At 43.5% G+C, this 14,907-nt stretch overlaps 1 protein-coding gene across 3 annotated transcripts in view; it reads left to right on the forward strand.

Moving 5' to 3' along the window:
- The window catches only part of CTBP1 (C-terminal binding protein 1), a 761,506-nt gene that overhangs the window by 284,377 nt on the left and 462,222 nt on the right, over window positions 1-14,907 (forward strand). For all 3 annotated transcript variants that reach the window (XM_089692285.1, XM_089692284.1, XM_089692283.1), the window contains exon 3: window positions 10,581-10,679. In XM_089692285.1, the coding sequence (XP_089548411.1) occupies window positions 10,581-10,679 (99 nt within the window). The remainder of the gene's footprint in view (window positions 1-10,580; window positions 10,680-14,907) is intronic.

Raw genomic sequence — 14,907 nt, forward strand, 5'->3', positions numbered from 1 at the left:
AAGAAAACCCAGGCTTCCTATAAAATATACTTTGATTGCTGAGCCACAGGCAAGAGTCTCACAGACACATATAAACCTCAGCACAACCATTAAAAAAATCAATTACATATGCTTTTGTAAACACTGAATATAGACAGAGAGCTAACGCTTTATTCTCTGAGCCTTCCTTAAAGAAGAACTTCATTAAAGTGTTACTAAACCCTGGACCCTGCCTTCACTATATCTGGTCTCCCAGGACCCTGCATTCACTATATCTGGTCTCCCCGGACCCTGCATTCACTATATCTGGTCTCCCCGGACCCTGCATTTGCTATATCTGGTCTCCCAGGACCCTGCATTCACTATATCTGGTCTATATCTGGTCTCCACGGAGCCTGCATTCACTACATCTGGTCTCCCCGGACCCTGCATTCACTACATCTGGTCTCCCCGGACCCTGCATTCACTCTATCTGGTCTCCCCAGACCCTGCATTCACTATATCTGGTCTCCCCGGACCCTGCATTCACTATATCTGGTCTCCCCAGACCCTGCATTCACTATATCTGGTCTCCCAGGACCCTGCATTCACTATATCTGGTCTCCCAGGACCCTGCATTCACTATATCTGGTCTCCCAGGACCCTGCATTCACTATATCTGGTCTCCCCGGACCCTGCATTCACTATATCTGGTCTCCCAGGACCCTGCATTCACTATATCTGGTCTCCCAGGACCCTGCATTCACTATATCTGGTCTCCCAGGACCCTGCATTCACTATATCTGGTCTTCCCGGGCCCTGCATTCACTATATCTGGTCTCCCCAGACCCTGCATTCACTATATCTGGTCTCCCAGGACCCTGCATTCACTATATCTGGTCTCCCCGGACCCTGCATTCACTATATCTGGTCTCCCAGTACCCTGCATTCACTATATCTGGTCTCCCAGTACCCTGCATTCACTATATCTGGTCTCCCACAGTACACAGAACATGGAAGTGCTATTATTTTAGTAAATAGAAACTGCTAAATACCTTTTCTCATCAGCAGTTAGAGCAATCTTGTGACTTCTATCAGTGTCCAGATGAGCACTGGTTAAAGTTTGTAGGAGGAGTTTTCATTCTGCACTAGGAGGATGCAGAACCCCTGACCTCTGTCTGGACAGTGTTGATTGGCCCTCTGCTGATCACAAAAAACTCTAGGAATACACACCAAACTGAGCATATGCAGAGTGATTTCACACAATATGTCTTATCAGGAGATACAAGGGGGGCACTGGAAGAAGGGGAGGATCAGAGAAGTCAGGATCAAACAGCATTTTTACACAATGCAGAGGATTATTATTATACAGGATTTACAGGACAGCGCTTTACAATATAAAGGGAGAGTACAATTACAAAACATTTCAGTACAGAAGGAATAGGAAGGCCCTACTCGTGGAGCTTACAATCTAAAGGAAGGGGAAGGTGGTACAAAAGGTGATAGCTGTAGGCGATGTTCTGATGGAGGTGGCTCAAGTAAAGTTCTTAGGTGGAGATGGGGTAGGCTTCCCTAAATAAGTGAGTTTTCAAAGATCGCCTAAAGGCAGACAGGGTGGGGGCTGACTGGACATATTGCGGTAGGGAGTGCCAGAGAATGGGAGAGGATCTGGAGAAGTCCTAGAGGTGAGCGTGGGAGGAGGTGACGAGAGAGCTAGAGAGCAAGATGTCTTGGGAGGAGCGGAGTGGGCGATTTGGACGATATCTGCAGACGAGGTTGGTGATGTAGCTAGGGGCAGTGTTTTGGATGGCTTTGTATGTTGTGGTTAGTATTTTGAATTTTATACAATGGGTTAGTGGAAGCCAGTGGAGGGGTTGGCAGAGAGGGGCAGCAGTCGCTGATCAGTTGGTAAGGTGTATGAGTCTAGCAGCAGCATTCATAATAGACTGAAGGGGGGATAGCCTGTGTAACGGTAGACCAGTGAGGAGGGAGTTGCAGTAATCGAGGCGGGATATAACCAAGGCATGGGTGAGTTGTTTTGTGGTGTCATTGGTCAGGAAGGGGCGGATTTTGGAAATGTTCCGGAGGTTGAGGCGGCAGGATTTAGCCAGTGAGTGGATTTAGGACCCAAAGGAGAGGTCAGAGTCTAGGATTACGCCTAGCACCCTGGCATGAGGGGAAGGACCAATGGTTGTGCTGTTGATCTTAATGGTAAAGTCCTGAGTGGGGGATCGGGGGGGAGGAAATATTACAAGCTCAGTTTTGGAAAGACTGAGTTTAAGGTAGTGGTGACATCCTTGCTGATATGTAGCTTAGTAGATTTGTGATACGTGAGGAGATTGAGGGGGTGAGCTGGGGAGTAGAGAGGTAGATCTGGGTTTCATCAGCAATGAAGTGGCCCAGGGAGGAGGTGTAAAGAGAGAAAAGGAGGGGCCCAAGGACAGAGCCTTGGGGTACCCCAACGAATAGAGGGAGAGGAGCGGAGGAGGAGGAGTTGTATGTGACACTGAAACTGTGCTGAGAAAGGTAAGAGGAGAACCAGGAGAGAACAGTCATGGAGGCCAAGGGAGTGGAGTGGAGGAGGAGCGGGTGGTTGACTGTGTCAAAGGCAGTGGAAAGGTCTAGGTATGGAGTATGGAGTAATGGCCATTGGTTTTTGCAGCTAGTTGGTCATTAGTGAGTTTTAGTAGGGCAGGTTCCACAGTGGGTATAACAAGCATGCATTACTGCATATACAGACTGATTTTACTTTTGTGGGTTTAGTAACACCTTAAATAGTCAGGAACTACTTAGCAACTAGCAATTGTTGAGACAATGAACACTTGGGTGAGACGAGTATAAGGTCAAATAAAGTGCATATAGTCCCACCAACCTCTCCCCCCCACTCCTTTTAGCTCAAACGCCCCCTACCAGCACAAATCCTTGCCTCTCTTCTACAAGTATCACAAATCTTCCCCCTCCAACCCCCATCCTTTCTAGCTCAAATCGCCCCCCCCCTCCAATCCCCCTCTTCTAGCACACATTCTCCCCCCTTCAACAATCCTTCCCCCTTCTAGCACAAATCCTTTCCCCCCTCTCCCCTCCCAAACACCCCCCACAAAAATCTCCACTTACCAACCCCCCCATCACTCTTCCAAGCATAAATCCACCCCGGCACAAATCTTTAACTGCCCCACCCCTCATCCTCTCCTAGGTCATATGGTCTGTCAGGCCAATTTTCGCTGGTTTCCAGGACTCAGCCTGAATCCGCAGAATGCCAGGATTTTGTTAATATCATGATAAACTGTGATGTTTGGGAGTCACGGTTTAAGAATTTTGTGCCCCGGGGCAACCGCCCCCCATGGCCCTGCTCACGCTATGCCACTGGCACAGGGGTACAGTAATGGTGGAACAAAAAAGGACCTTCTCCACACAGTTGCCAGAAGGTTTGAAGCATGCACATGTAAAACGTCTGAGAGATATGCAAATGCACCTATAGATCCTTGCAGAAAAATAATAAAACATAGATCTGAACGTAGAGAGTTGGTTACGGTGCGTGGACACATTAATTAGCACCTTGAGCAACCCTCTAAGTTTAAACACCTGAACTCAATGATTTGGAGAGGGTGGTCCACATACTTTTGGCCATATAGGCAGACATGATGATTAGGTGTCCACAAATGTTGGCATTTGATAGTGTATTATTTCACAGGTCCATGCAATACTATAAAGGGTGTGTATTTGGGAGGAGTGTAAGACATAAGAGTAGATGAACACAATTAGAAGTCATCTGATTATAAACATATATGTATTTCAGTGTAATATTTAGCTATTTGCTGGAGTTTCACCATTTCACATTTTAAGAATGTTAGAACACTGAGCAATGATACATTGATGTAATAAACATTCCCCAGCAAAATGAGAAAATTAGAATCACTGAAGCAACAAACGAAAGAGGCTATAGCACACTAAAGAAAGAAAATGCAACTGTATACCTAGACACATTATACTCAATTAGGGTTTCATTAAACCCCAAGGGAACTGTTACTGGCAGACAAGAAAATATTCTCATGATTTTCACATCTATCCAGAACAGAAATTGCCACTAAGCCTGCAAAGAAGAGACATTTTCTATGTTGCATTTGTGGACATGGGTAATTAGACAAGTAACTCCTACAACATCCTAGCAATGGAACACACCTTCCTAATATTTATTGGCCTTAAAGTTTTCTAGAAAAACCAAAAACAACATAATTCTGTATGTAATACCATTCTGTACATAGTGTAGATATCCATCAATGACCACTCCCTATATCAGATTCGGGTAAGGGTCCCCTTTAGGGACCTAACTGGACCACCATTGTTTTGGTCTTCCCGTTCCTCAAACTCACTCTGAATAAAGGTGTCCTATATCATTCTACAGCCTCAAAACACATATTTCTGTCTTTTACTCTTTCAGCTCATTTACTAACCTATTGAATATAATGTCACTTTCTAAAGATAGTCTGTCTAATTTTATAGGCCATGGGAGAGAAACGTAATGAAGATACAAAGAGGCATTCTTTGTCTTCTGGTTACGCTTCCGTCAAATGAATTGATCTGCTGTGGTTTGTTGACTTTAGGTAGGCCTGATGGATATTGCTATCCTTATAACCCTTTTTTCCTAGTTAAGTTAAAGAATTATGTCAGAGGGCAGCCAAGAGAGTTAGGACATCTAAAATGTAATTGTTTAGTATAGAGTACAAATCTTAGTTTGTTAGGATAATTGTTCCTCTGAGCTTGTAGGTAGGAGTTTCCCTCACGAAGATATTTCTCCTCATTTCCGGTTGTGTTTTCGGAACAAGAAGTGAGAGGAACTCTCACCAGTGGTTCTAAGTCTTCCTCAGGCTTCCCAAAACAAACAAAAAAAAAAGTTTAGGTTGGAATTCAGCTCAGCTGAGAGTGTGATGCTGGCTTCTGTTCACTATTTCTTAGTTCATCTGCTTGTATATAGTTACAGTCGCTAACACAGGGCCAAGAATTTACTTGGGGGGATTGATTCAATCACATGCAATAGACAAGAGCTAATGTAGAAGAGTCTTATATTTCCTTTCTTTCCACCATGGGAGGAAGGACAGAAAATCACTCAATTCCCCCATCAACACAGTCAGTGTTGATGGAGGAATCCCATCTCACAGTGCTGCTGTTGTCTGTCCGTGGGGAGCCTTCCCAGCTGACAGAACACAATTATCACTGCTGGCGGCTATAGCCATCAACAGGGATCACATGAAAAAATCTGACAGGCTGGTTGTGCTGAAATCGACGATGGATCGACTTTAGTACAACTAGTCTGCCCATAGATGGATGAATTTTTGGCCAGTCTCTGCTGAACCGACTGAGATTCAACCCATCTATGGCTGGCTTTAGTAGTTTACTTAATCTTAATAAGCAGATAAGGTTACTTGTGAGCCTCTAAGAATGACCATGGAAGGCAAAAATTTCATTCGATTTCTGATTTCTGCAGTTGCAGTTCTTCAGTGCATTTATATTCAGTCAGCCCCGTAGACAGTGGATATTCCTCCATTCATACTCTTTAGCTGAATGAGAGAAAATCTAGTGATGTACTGTATGACTAGCTTTAAACTGGCTATACATGGATCAAATTTCATGTGATTCCTGTTAACTTTTGTCGAAGGAGCCAGACAGAAAAATCTAGGCATTGTTCAGGTATTTTGACAGCTGTAGAGTAAAAATTTTGAGTGACTGCTATCCTGGTTTTGGAAATCTGATAAAACCACAAGCTGTTGAACCTAAAAGAATCTTAGGGTCAGAACAAATTTCAAACATTTACATGGGAATTTTAGGTAACGCCTTTTATTCTTCTCTCTTAGTAGTAAATGTTGAATCTTTTGGACGCCTTCTGTAATCTTGTTGTATGGAAAACTAAATAAATTGTTGGTGAATTGTAGGTGTAGCACTACCCTCATTAGGGTATTTATTTTGGGTCCTCCTATGCCCTGCACAGCCAGGTAACATGCATTTTGCCTTCAGTCAGTAAAAAGTCCTTGAGCTGGTTTTAGTTGCTTTTATTAAGGGGTTAACAACTTAATGGGGTCTAGGGGTATATGGGATGCCCAAGGAACTGTAAAACTTGAGGATGGACTTCTTAGCGACTATGTACAAAAATGTGAACTAGCAGGAAATAATATACCACTGTCCCTTTTTCTTTTTGGTGTACCACCTCAAACCCCAGATGAATCCTACTCCTCACCCAGCTGTGCTGAGGGTATCCCTGAGCAAGGGGGTCCCAATAGCTTGCAGTTTAGCAGTCCTGGATGAAGACTAGTCGGGTATTGCACCTGACCGCCCTCTCCCCTTATCCGGCCCTGGTGGTGTAGGAGTACTCACAGTGCCCTTGCCTGCTAGCGTGGTGGGTTGGTTGCTGCCTTTAGGCCTTACGCTGGGCTGGCTCCTCCCCTGCTAACAGATTGTCCTCCCCAGGAGACGATGAGGCAGTAGAAAACCTCCCATCCAGCAACCAGCCTGTAGGTAGGCTCCCCTTTCCGGGGACCCCTCCCAGGCTCCACATTCCAGCCTTCTCTCAATCCATCTTCTACCCAACTCCCATGCTCCCCATGCTCTGTCATATTTAGAGGTTGCCCTGGTCACCATGCCCAGCCTCCTGCCGGAGGATTGGCCAGAGTTCCTCAAACATGCAGATCTGGACCTCCTCCCCTCCTGCCCCAGAAAGTTCTCCAGTTTCTGGAAGGGTGGGAGGGCTCCAGAATCCTTGACTTGTACTGTAGAACCTCCCAGCCTGTCCTGACTTGAACTCCTGCCTCACTCCCAGGCTGACTTATCCCAGGCTGCCTCTATCTAATACAACAAACCTAGCTAACCTAGAGGGCGTGGGACTGTGTTTGTGTGACTGGCAGCCTATGCACTATTGTGGAAGACCCGAGTATATTCTCAGTGGCCCCTCGGGGGGTAAGCGCTACATAAACTTTAAAGGAGCATACATAAATAGTAGGATCAGTGCTATTGTAGTAATGCGAAAATTGCACCCTTTAGTTGTATTACCCTTGGCAAGTATTTACCTAGAGATGGAAGTCTTTCTGCAGTACACCTAAGAATATTGTTGGTGGGACCTGAAATTTTACCTCTGTGGAACTGTTCAGATTTCTGTGGAAAACAGGCAACCAGTCACTTGAGGGAAATGGGAATTCTAAGACATCCTCTCTAGAGACTACTCATGCCATGTTTCCAAATAAGCAACATTTCAGTTTAGAAGATCACAGCTGGTTATGGATTGAGGTACAAATTTAATTTTTAATAACTTTAAATTACAAAAGTGCTAATGTAACAGTTATACATGTTAAATCATTTGGAGTGTAGTTGTTCTTAAAGCTTGAGTCAATGAAAACTTGAGTCTTCAACTAATGGAAAAGCTGGGTATTGCTTAAAGAGATGTTGAAACCACCTCATATAGCCAAGCAACAATTATTCCTTCTTTTTTTGCAATGTAACAACAGCTAATAGTCCAGAATTCAACACCCTCAAAGGCTTTGCATTTAATCTAACCATTACACTTGGTAATATTTTACACCATCTTTTCTGAACCACGGTGCCAGGGAAACCTGAGGTTCCTCCACAGGTTGCTAAGGGTCCCTTGAGCAATTAGCAACTTCTGCCTCTCAATTAAGTAACCACTCACACCAATGATCTTTAAAGCCATCTGTCGGGGGATTCTTTCCAAAGAGCATCAGTGTAAGGAACTTTCTTCTCTCTGATCACAACTGTAAGGAAACATTTCTCCACTGTCCACCAAAAAGGGTCCTTCTCATATGATCACCAATGTGAGGGAACACCACATTTTTTGACTGTGTTTTTTGCTGACCATTATTAATATAATTTGTTTTGTTTATTATAATAATTGTATATAAGTGTGTTGCATAGAGCAGCCCTAGTTGTCAAATACATTATGGAGACTATCTGTAAAGCGGTGAATGTGGCTTTCACTAAACATTCTCTGGTGGAGAATCAGTCACTGTCATTTAAAACATATGGACCAGGACGAGTCACCTGCAGAGAATGTTTTCTGAATGTCATATTCATTGCTTATTAAAAATGATCATAGGTATTCCAAATTCCTTATTCAATTATTTATTTTTATATATCAACCTACTCTCCATGTCAATGTACCATGACCTGTAGGCATGGCTGGATCTAGGGGGCTGCTGGGGTGTGTATGACAAAAGCGAGATCGCTGCCACCAATATGCGACGATCCCACGATCGCTGTCACCAATACGTGACGGGCGCGGCGTCAGACCCCAGCCCTTCTCACCAAACTTGAAGGACTAGCCAATCTAAAACTGCGCTGCCATGTGCGTAACAATGCCACACCCAGCTTTACCCTGCACAACGATTTTCCAGCTAATTGGACCACAATCGATGTACCGGCAGCGTGAATGTGATTGTTACTGGGTCAGGTTAATTACGCAATTAACCCTTCACACTGCCACCACCTCCTTTTGTACAGAGAAAGAGGAAACTCGGCGATATCAGTTATAACACTATAATGATTGAGATAATCGTCTGTATAAAACGGTCACCGCAGGCCGGTTATACAGAGGGTTAAACAAACACAGTACCGTTCTCTTTAGAGGCAGGAATTCGCAAATTTCAATTAAGAGCTATAGAAACAGTTCAACACTTTCAGAAGGAAAGATTTATTACTAAAAGGTCAAACGGGTGCAATAAAAATATTTACAGAAAAAGATGTAACTAAAATATATATATATAAATATACAGAGACCAACAGCACAGCAAAGAGATATCAGAGAGAGGTGAAAGGGTTAAGGTACTTGCCAAAGTCCTGGGTTAGCAGATCCAAGTTTCAGAGTGAAAGGGCACGGGTCTCCCCAGGTGGTACTGATGTTTAAAAGGGAGACGTCTTCAACTTAACTCTCTTAGGCCTGACAGCCCATTTTTGTAGTTCCCTAGCAGGGGGTGTCTCTGAAATGAAGGACCAATATCCCATTTAGGGAGGGATCGTCTGGGCGTGGACCTAAACTAGAGCCAAAATCTCTTATAGTTCATACTTTGGCTCATAACTTTCCATCTGCACAAGTGACATTCCACCCGCGGGAAGATTATTATGCAGACACGTCTGAGAATTGATTAGATATAAAATATGAAATTATACACTGCCTGGTTCATGAGATCTACTTTTCTGCTTTCCTATGTATTCGAGACAAGGCGAATGACCTACCAAGCTCTTCGTCTTCTCGTGGCCAATCTGACGATATGTCCGGTTTTTATGTAAGTCTCTCATATTCCAAGATATGAGACATAGGGGAAAAATGGATTTTAACAAAGGTTATCTGGTCGTGTTTCCTTGGAATGTTCTTTGAACTCCGCGGAAAGCTTGCTTTATCTTATACGAGGTGTTAAATTGCACAGGTTCTGTGAACAGCTAGGCCCCGGCTCCCTTGGGGTCCTATAGCTCTGGACTCCCTGCCCTGCTCTAGCCTGCCTGTGACCCTTCCAACACACATATGTCCCTGTGTATTAACAGAGAGGAAAGGGGAGAGCGAGGGGGGGGAGGACATGGAGAACTCTTAACAAAATGGAGGTTGCGTCCTTCACTGTGTGTATGCTGGTTACAGTGGGCTATGCCCCCCCCCCCCGATTATAGTTGTGCCCCTCAAATCCAAATATAACTGTGTGGGGAGGAGGAGCTCTGCTGCCTGTGCCCACGCTGTGTGCAGTGCAGGGATGGGAGAAGGAGCTCTGCTGAGTGCACTGCCAGCAGTAACCCCTGTCCTCTGCCCTGCAAAAAGTGACCCCCTCCTTTGGTCCTCTGCCCTGCCAGCAGTGACTCCTGTCCTCTGCCCTGCCAATTGTGACCCCCGTTCTCTGCCCTGCCCAGGGGCGGACTGACCATTTGGAAACTCGGGCACTGCCCGAGGGCCCAGGGTCAGTAGGGGGCCCCATGAGATGCCCCTGGTACCTTTTTCATAGGCTTTTTTGAGTTTGGGCAAGGACACAGGGGCCCCATGATCCCCTATTGCCCGGAGGCCCCATGAGTTGTCAGTCCGCCCCTGGCCCTGCCAGTTGTGAACCCCGACCTCTGCCCTGCTGACCCCTGTCCTCAGCTCTGCTGTCCCCTATCCTTAGCTTTGCTTACCCCTGTGCCCTGCTGACCCCTGTACACTGCCCTGCTGACCTCCCTTACTCTGCTCCCTATTTTTTATTGCACTCCCACATCAGACAGGCTAGGTCCAGCCCTGCCTGTAGATATATTAATTATTAGCAAAGGTCCCCTAGGATCTGAAAGTTATTTCAAGAGTTCCTGCATCTTGAAAATCTTGAGGAAGGTTGTCCTGTCCACTTGGTTTTGCTAGGAGAGGTCACCTACAGGTTCTATTGTATTTTAATTCTTTCACATGTGCCTGAATATTGGAAGCAAAGGAACCACATTAGCTGTACATTTTTTTCCTATTCACAGAAAACAGAAAAGGATGTTGTTTTCCTAAAGTCACTTTTGGGTTATATAATATGGCCAGATTGGATGCAAATAACGGTTTGTAGACTTGTTTAATAAGATGTAATAAAACTTTATGTGCATAGATGGCTCTCATTTATTCTCCTTTATTGCAGCTCCATACCCGTTAGCCTGGAGGGCCCAGCATGCCCTTGCCTCTACCACTGCTGGCAATACAACCCCTTGGTCAATGATGCGAAGCTCGCCTGAGGCAGGTAAACAACTTCATCCTAGAATATTCTTACACTGACTTCATCTCCGTTGTCTTCAGATGTGATGTCTCATTTACGGTTTGGAGAATGTTTTTGCTGCATATAGAGCTGTGTTGTTGATGGTTGCAGGTTTATTGCTGACTAGTTAACCTTGCCTGTGTTTTGCCTGTGGGCATTCCATACACCAAGCTGATTATCAGCGTTCGTATTTATGGGTTACTATAGTCCTATGGACGGACCTGTAGTGTTAGGCTTGGACTGGATTGACCATCTATTACTCATTTTTTTCTTCTTTTATCAGTGTATTTGTCAATAGGAATTTGTACCCTTTTATATATTGCTGTATACTATTTTACTTGTTGGGTATTAGGACCCATTCACACTTATGAGGTGCAGTGTGTTGTGGCACCAATTATTTTGAAAGGCAACACACAGTACCAAAACAGCACAACTGCACTGCAGTGCACTACAATTCACTTGCTGTTATAGTACATCGGCATCTTGTTCAAAATAAACGGGATGCATTAAAGCAATGCATGTTAACATGAGGCAGAAAGCTTATTAACCAGTTGTGAACCCTTACAAATACCCAGTGTAGTGACAGGGTGATACACAGAGATTAAACAAATCTTCCTACATAAGTTGTACCTGTTTACCTGTGGCCCTCTTTTCTCTACATCCTTTTACAACAAATGGATCAAAGGCTATTTCTCAGCTCCAGCAGGCAGGGGGTGTGGATCTGACGTCACACACTGCACAGCATAGAGGGGAGAGCTTAGTGTAATCAGAGACCTGAGTAGAGGGAAAGGACACCTCCGCCTCCATCCCCACACACAAAGTCTCATAGGGAAACATGGAGAGTTGAGACTGTCAATCACCTTCTGTGTGCTGGGGTGGGGGGGCTGTCTCCCAAAATTCTGTGGTATCAGGATAACCTGTCAAAAGTGACTAATGCAGATAGAGGGAAGACAGAGGACATAAATTACACTTGGTGCTTTGGATTGAGGCTAGTACACACTATAGATGAATATGCTTTGTTCATTTTTCACTTTAGAGGTTTTCAACCACTTTAATACACTTCATTAATGCACCACAAATGTTTTGAATGGGTCATTAAAGTATAACTAAAGGCAAAACTTTAAAACTTTATTTTACGTTTTGGATACAGTGGAGGGGGTTTAGAACACTTGTCAGTTTTTATTGCTGTCTGTGCCCCCGTTAAGGAGATTTGTCCTCTCTATTTGTCCTGTTTACCTTTATCATTGAAAGTGAAAGTAAAAGAAAATCCCAAATTTTGGGTTGTCCCCAGAAAAGTAAAAGAGGGGAAATCTTCCAATGGGGACGCTACTTAGGGGTCCCCAAAGGAATTTCCTTAATTTGTGGGGATTTCCTCTCATGTCCTGTTTGGCTATGGGACAGGAAGTGGAGGGAAATCTCAGCAATGTTATAACTCCCCCTTATTCTTTCCAAAATGAAAAAAAAAGTTTTGCCTAAAGATCTGCAATGTAACTATGCATTTAAAACCAGGCATGGTTTTAAATGCATAGTTACATTGCTCCAGCCTATTTGGTGTACTATGATCATCAGCGGCTTTATCCAATAAAATGTGTAGTTACTGAAACTGACAGTTCTGCTGTTGGATTAAAAAAATAGATACAAATAACAAGAAATATATTGCTAAGGTTAGTGATTTGGTAGTTGCTACAGATCACTGGTACAAAATTGCTAGGGTGACATGATCTTTGGAGTGTGTGCAAGAATGATTTTGGTGCAGATGTTTGATTGTAATCGCATCAGGGGCAAGAAGTGAACCTTACTTAGAAACCTACAGTTAGGTCCATACATACAGTTAGGTCCATTTATATTAGGCACAATTTGAGTTTTTTTCAGGTATTTACCAAAATATTTTCAAGTTATAGTTATATAATGGATATAGGCTGAAAGTGCACACTCTCAGGTTTTGAGAGATCCTCTCTATGGTAAAGAAAAACCCATTCACAACATCCAGACAAGTGAAGGACACTTTCCAGGCGGTGGGCGTATCATTGTCAAAGTCTACAATCAAGAGAAGACTTCACGAGAGCAAATACAGAGGGTTCACCACAAGGTACAAACCATTCATAAGCCTGAAGAATAGGAAAGCCAGATTAGACTTTGCCAAAAAACATGTAAAAAAGCCAAACCACTTCTGGAAAAGCATTCATTGGATGGATGAAACTAAGATTAATCTGTAAAAGAATGACGAGAAGAAAAAAGTGTGGAGAAGGCTTGGAACAGCTCATGATCCAAAGCACACAATGTCATCTGTAAAACATGGTAGAGGCAGTGTGATGGCATGGGCATGCATGGCTTCCAGTGGCACTGGGTCATTGGTGTTTATTGATGATGTGACAGAAGACAGAAGCAGCCGGATGAATTCTGCAGTGTTTATAGATATACTATCAGCCCAGATTCAGCCAAATGCAGCAAAGTTGATTGGACGACGCTTCACAGTACAGATGGACAATGATCCAAAACACACTGCAAAAGCAAGCCAGGAGCTTTTGAAGGAAAAGAAGAGGAATATTCTGCAATGGCCAAGTCAGTCACCTGATCTCAACCCAATTGAGCATGCATTTCAGTTGCTAAAGGCAAAACTAAAGGCAGAAAGGCCCACAAACAAAGAACAACTGAAGACAGCCGCAGTTAGAGCCTGGCAAAGCATCAGAAAGGAGGAAACCCAGTCTTTGGTAATGTCCATGGGTTCCAGACTTCAGGAAGTCATTGCCAGTAAAGGATTCTCAATAGAATCTTAAAAATGAACATTTTATTTATGCTTAAATTCATTTGTCCATTAACATTTGAGCACCTGAAAATGGAGGGACTGGGTATAAAAATGGGTGCGGTTCCTAAAATTTGTACTTGATAACTTGATATTTATGTTCAACATCTTGAAATAAAGCTGAAAGTCTGCACTTCAACTTAATTTGGATTGTTTCATTTTAATTTATTCTGGTGGCATACAGAGCCAAAAAATTGTGCCTGTGTCCAAGTATATATGGACCTAACTTTATATTTGACTTTTTTTTTAATTTATTTGAGACCCTTAGATCTGGGATCAACAGAGGCAGATTTGCAAAAGCGTATGGCAGAATTATCACTGTAGATGAGAAATATTTTTACTCAAAAGATACGCACAATAAAGAAGTGGTAGGAGACAGGTTTTGTTCTGTTGCACCGTTTCTTTTTAGAGCAGCCGAGGGAGGAATTAATGAATCAAGCTGCATTCTTAAACTGAAATTTAATTTACGTATATTTTGCCTTCCCTGGTTCTTCCTTTCCCCCTTCATCAACATGGTTATGACATTTTAAAAAAAAACGTTTAGTTTTCTTTACCCGCTTTATTTTAGACCAAGTGACATAATTCCTGTGTCTCTGTGCTTTACAATGCATTGCAGGCAGATCATGGCTGGTGGGAGGGGCACTATACAGTACATAGCTTCTTGAAACAACACATCACCCTGCCTAGTTACTCCTCTCAACAGCCCTCAGAGCAAGTGGGCTGGGAAGATTTATGAAAAAATAAAAATTACTTTGGGGGTGGATGTCAGTCTTGAAGAGTGGGCTTTCCTTGGATGGAGACCACCCTAGATAATACCCATATTTGATGCTGAGCCTCCATGATTGAAGGAATGGAAGTCCAGTGAATGAAAGGAGCTGGTCAGGAACAAGAAAGGGCTAGATGATTCTGGACATCCTTCAGACAAGAAATAGGGTGGGCTCTATCTAACTTTCTGTAGCCTTGAATGCACAATGTGAGATGCTCAGAATGTGCAGTGAAATAGAGTAAGCAATTTCAGTACAAGAAATGACCCCGTGCAACTGTGCAAGACAGAACGGAAGGCTGTGGAGTTCAGCTTTAAATCTATCACATCTGTTTCAGTGCTCTTGTGTTGCACTGCTTTTTTTGTGTTCGGCAGAATTGATAAATATCCCCTATTAAGTGTGGTCAAAAGAAGTGTTCTTATTGCCCATTCAGTTGTTAAGGAATCATTCGTTTTTCCAGTATAGGTTTTTAAGGGAAGAATCTGGATTTTATGATGACAGGTTCTCTTTAGAAAATTGCTTACATGTGAGGCTAAGAATAATTCCTGTATACCAGCCATTCTTAACCAGGGTTCCTCCAGAGGTTGCTTGGGGTTCCTTGAGCTGTGGCTGATTGACCTCTCATCTTATGGTGCCTTCAGAATTG

This window comes from Staurois parvus, unplaced genomic scaffold, assembly GCF_062004578.1.
Source record: "Staurois parvus isolate SC_StPar_1 unplaced genomic scaffold, SC_StPar_1.0 ptg000581l, whole genome shotgun sequence".
Lineage (NCBI taxonomy): Eukaryota > Metazoa > Chordata > Amphibia > Anura > Ranidae > Staurois > Staurois parvus.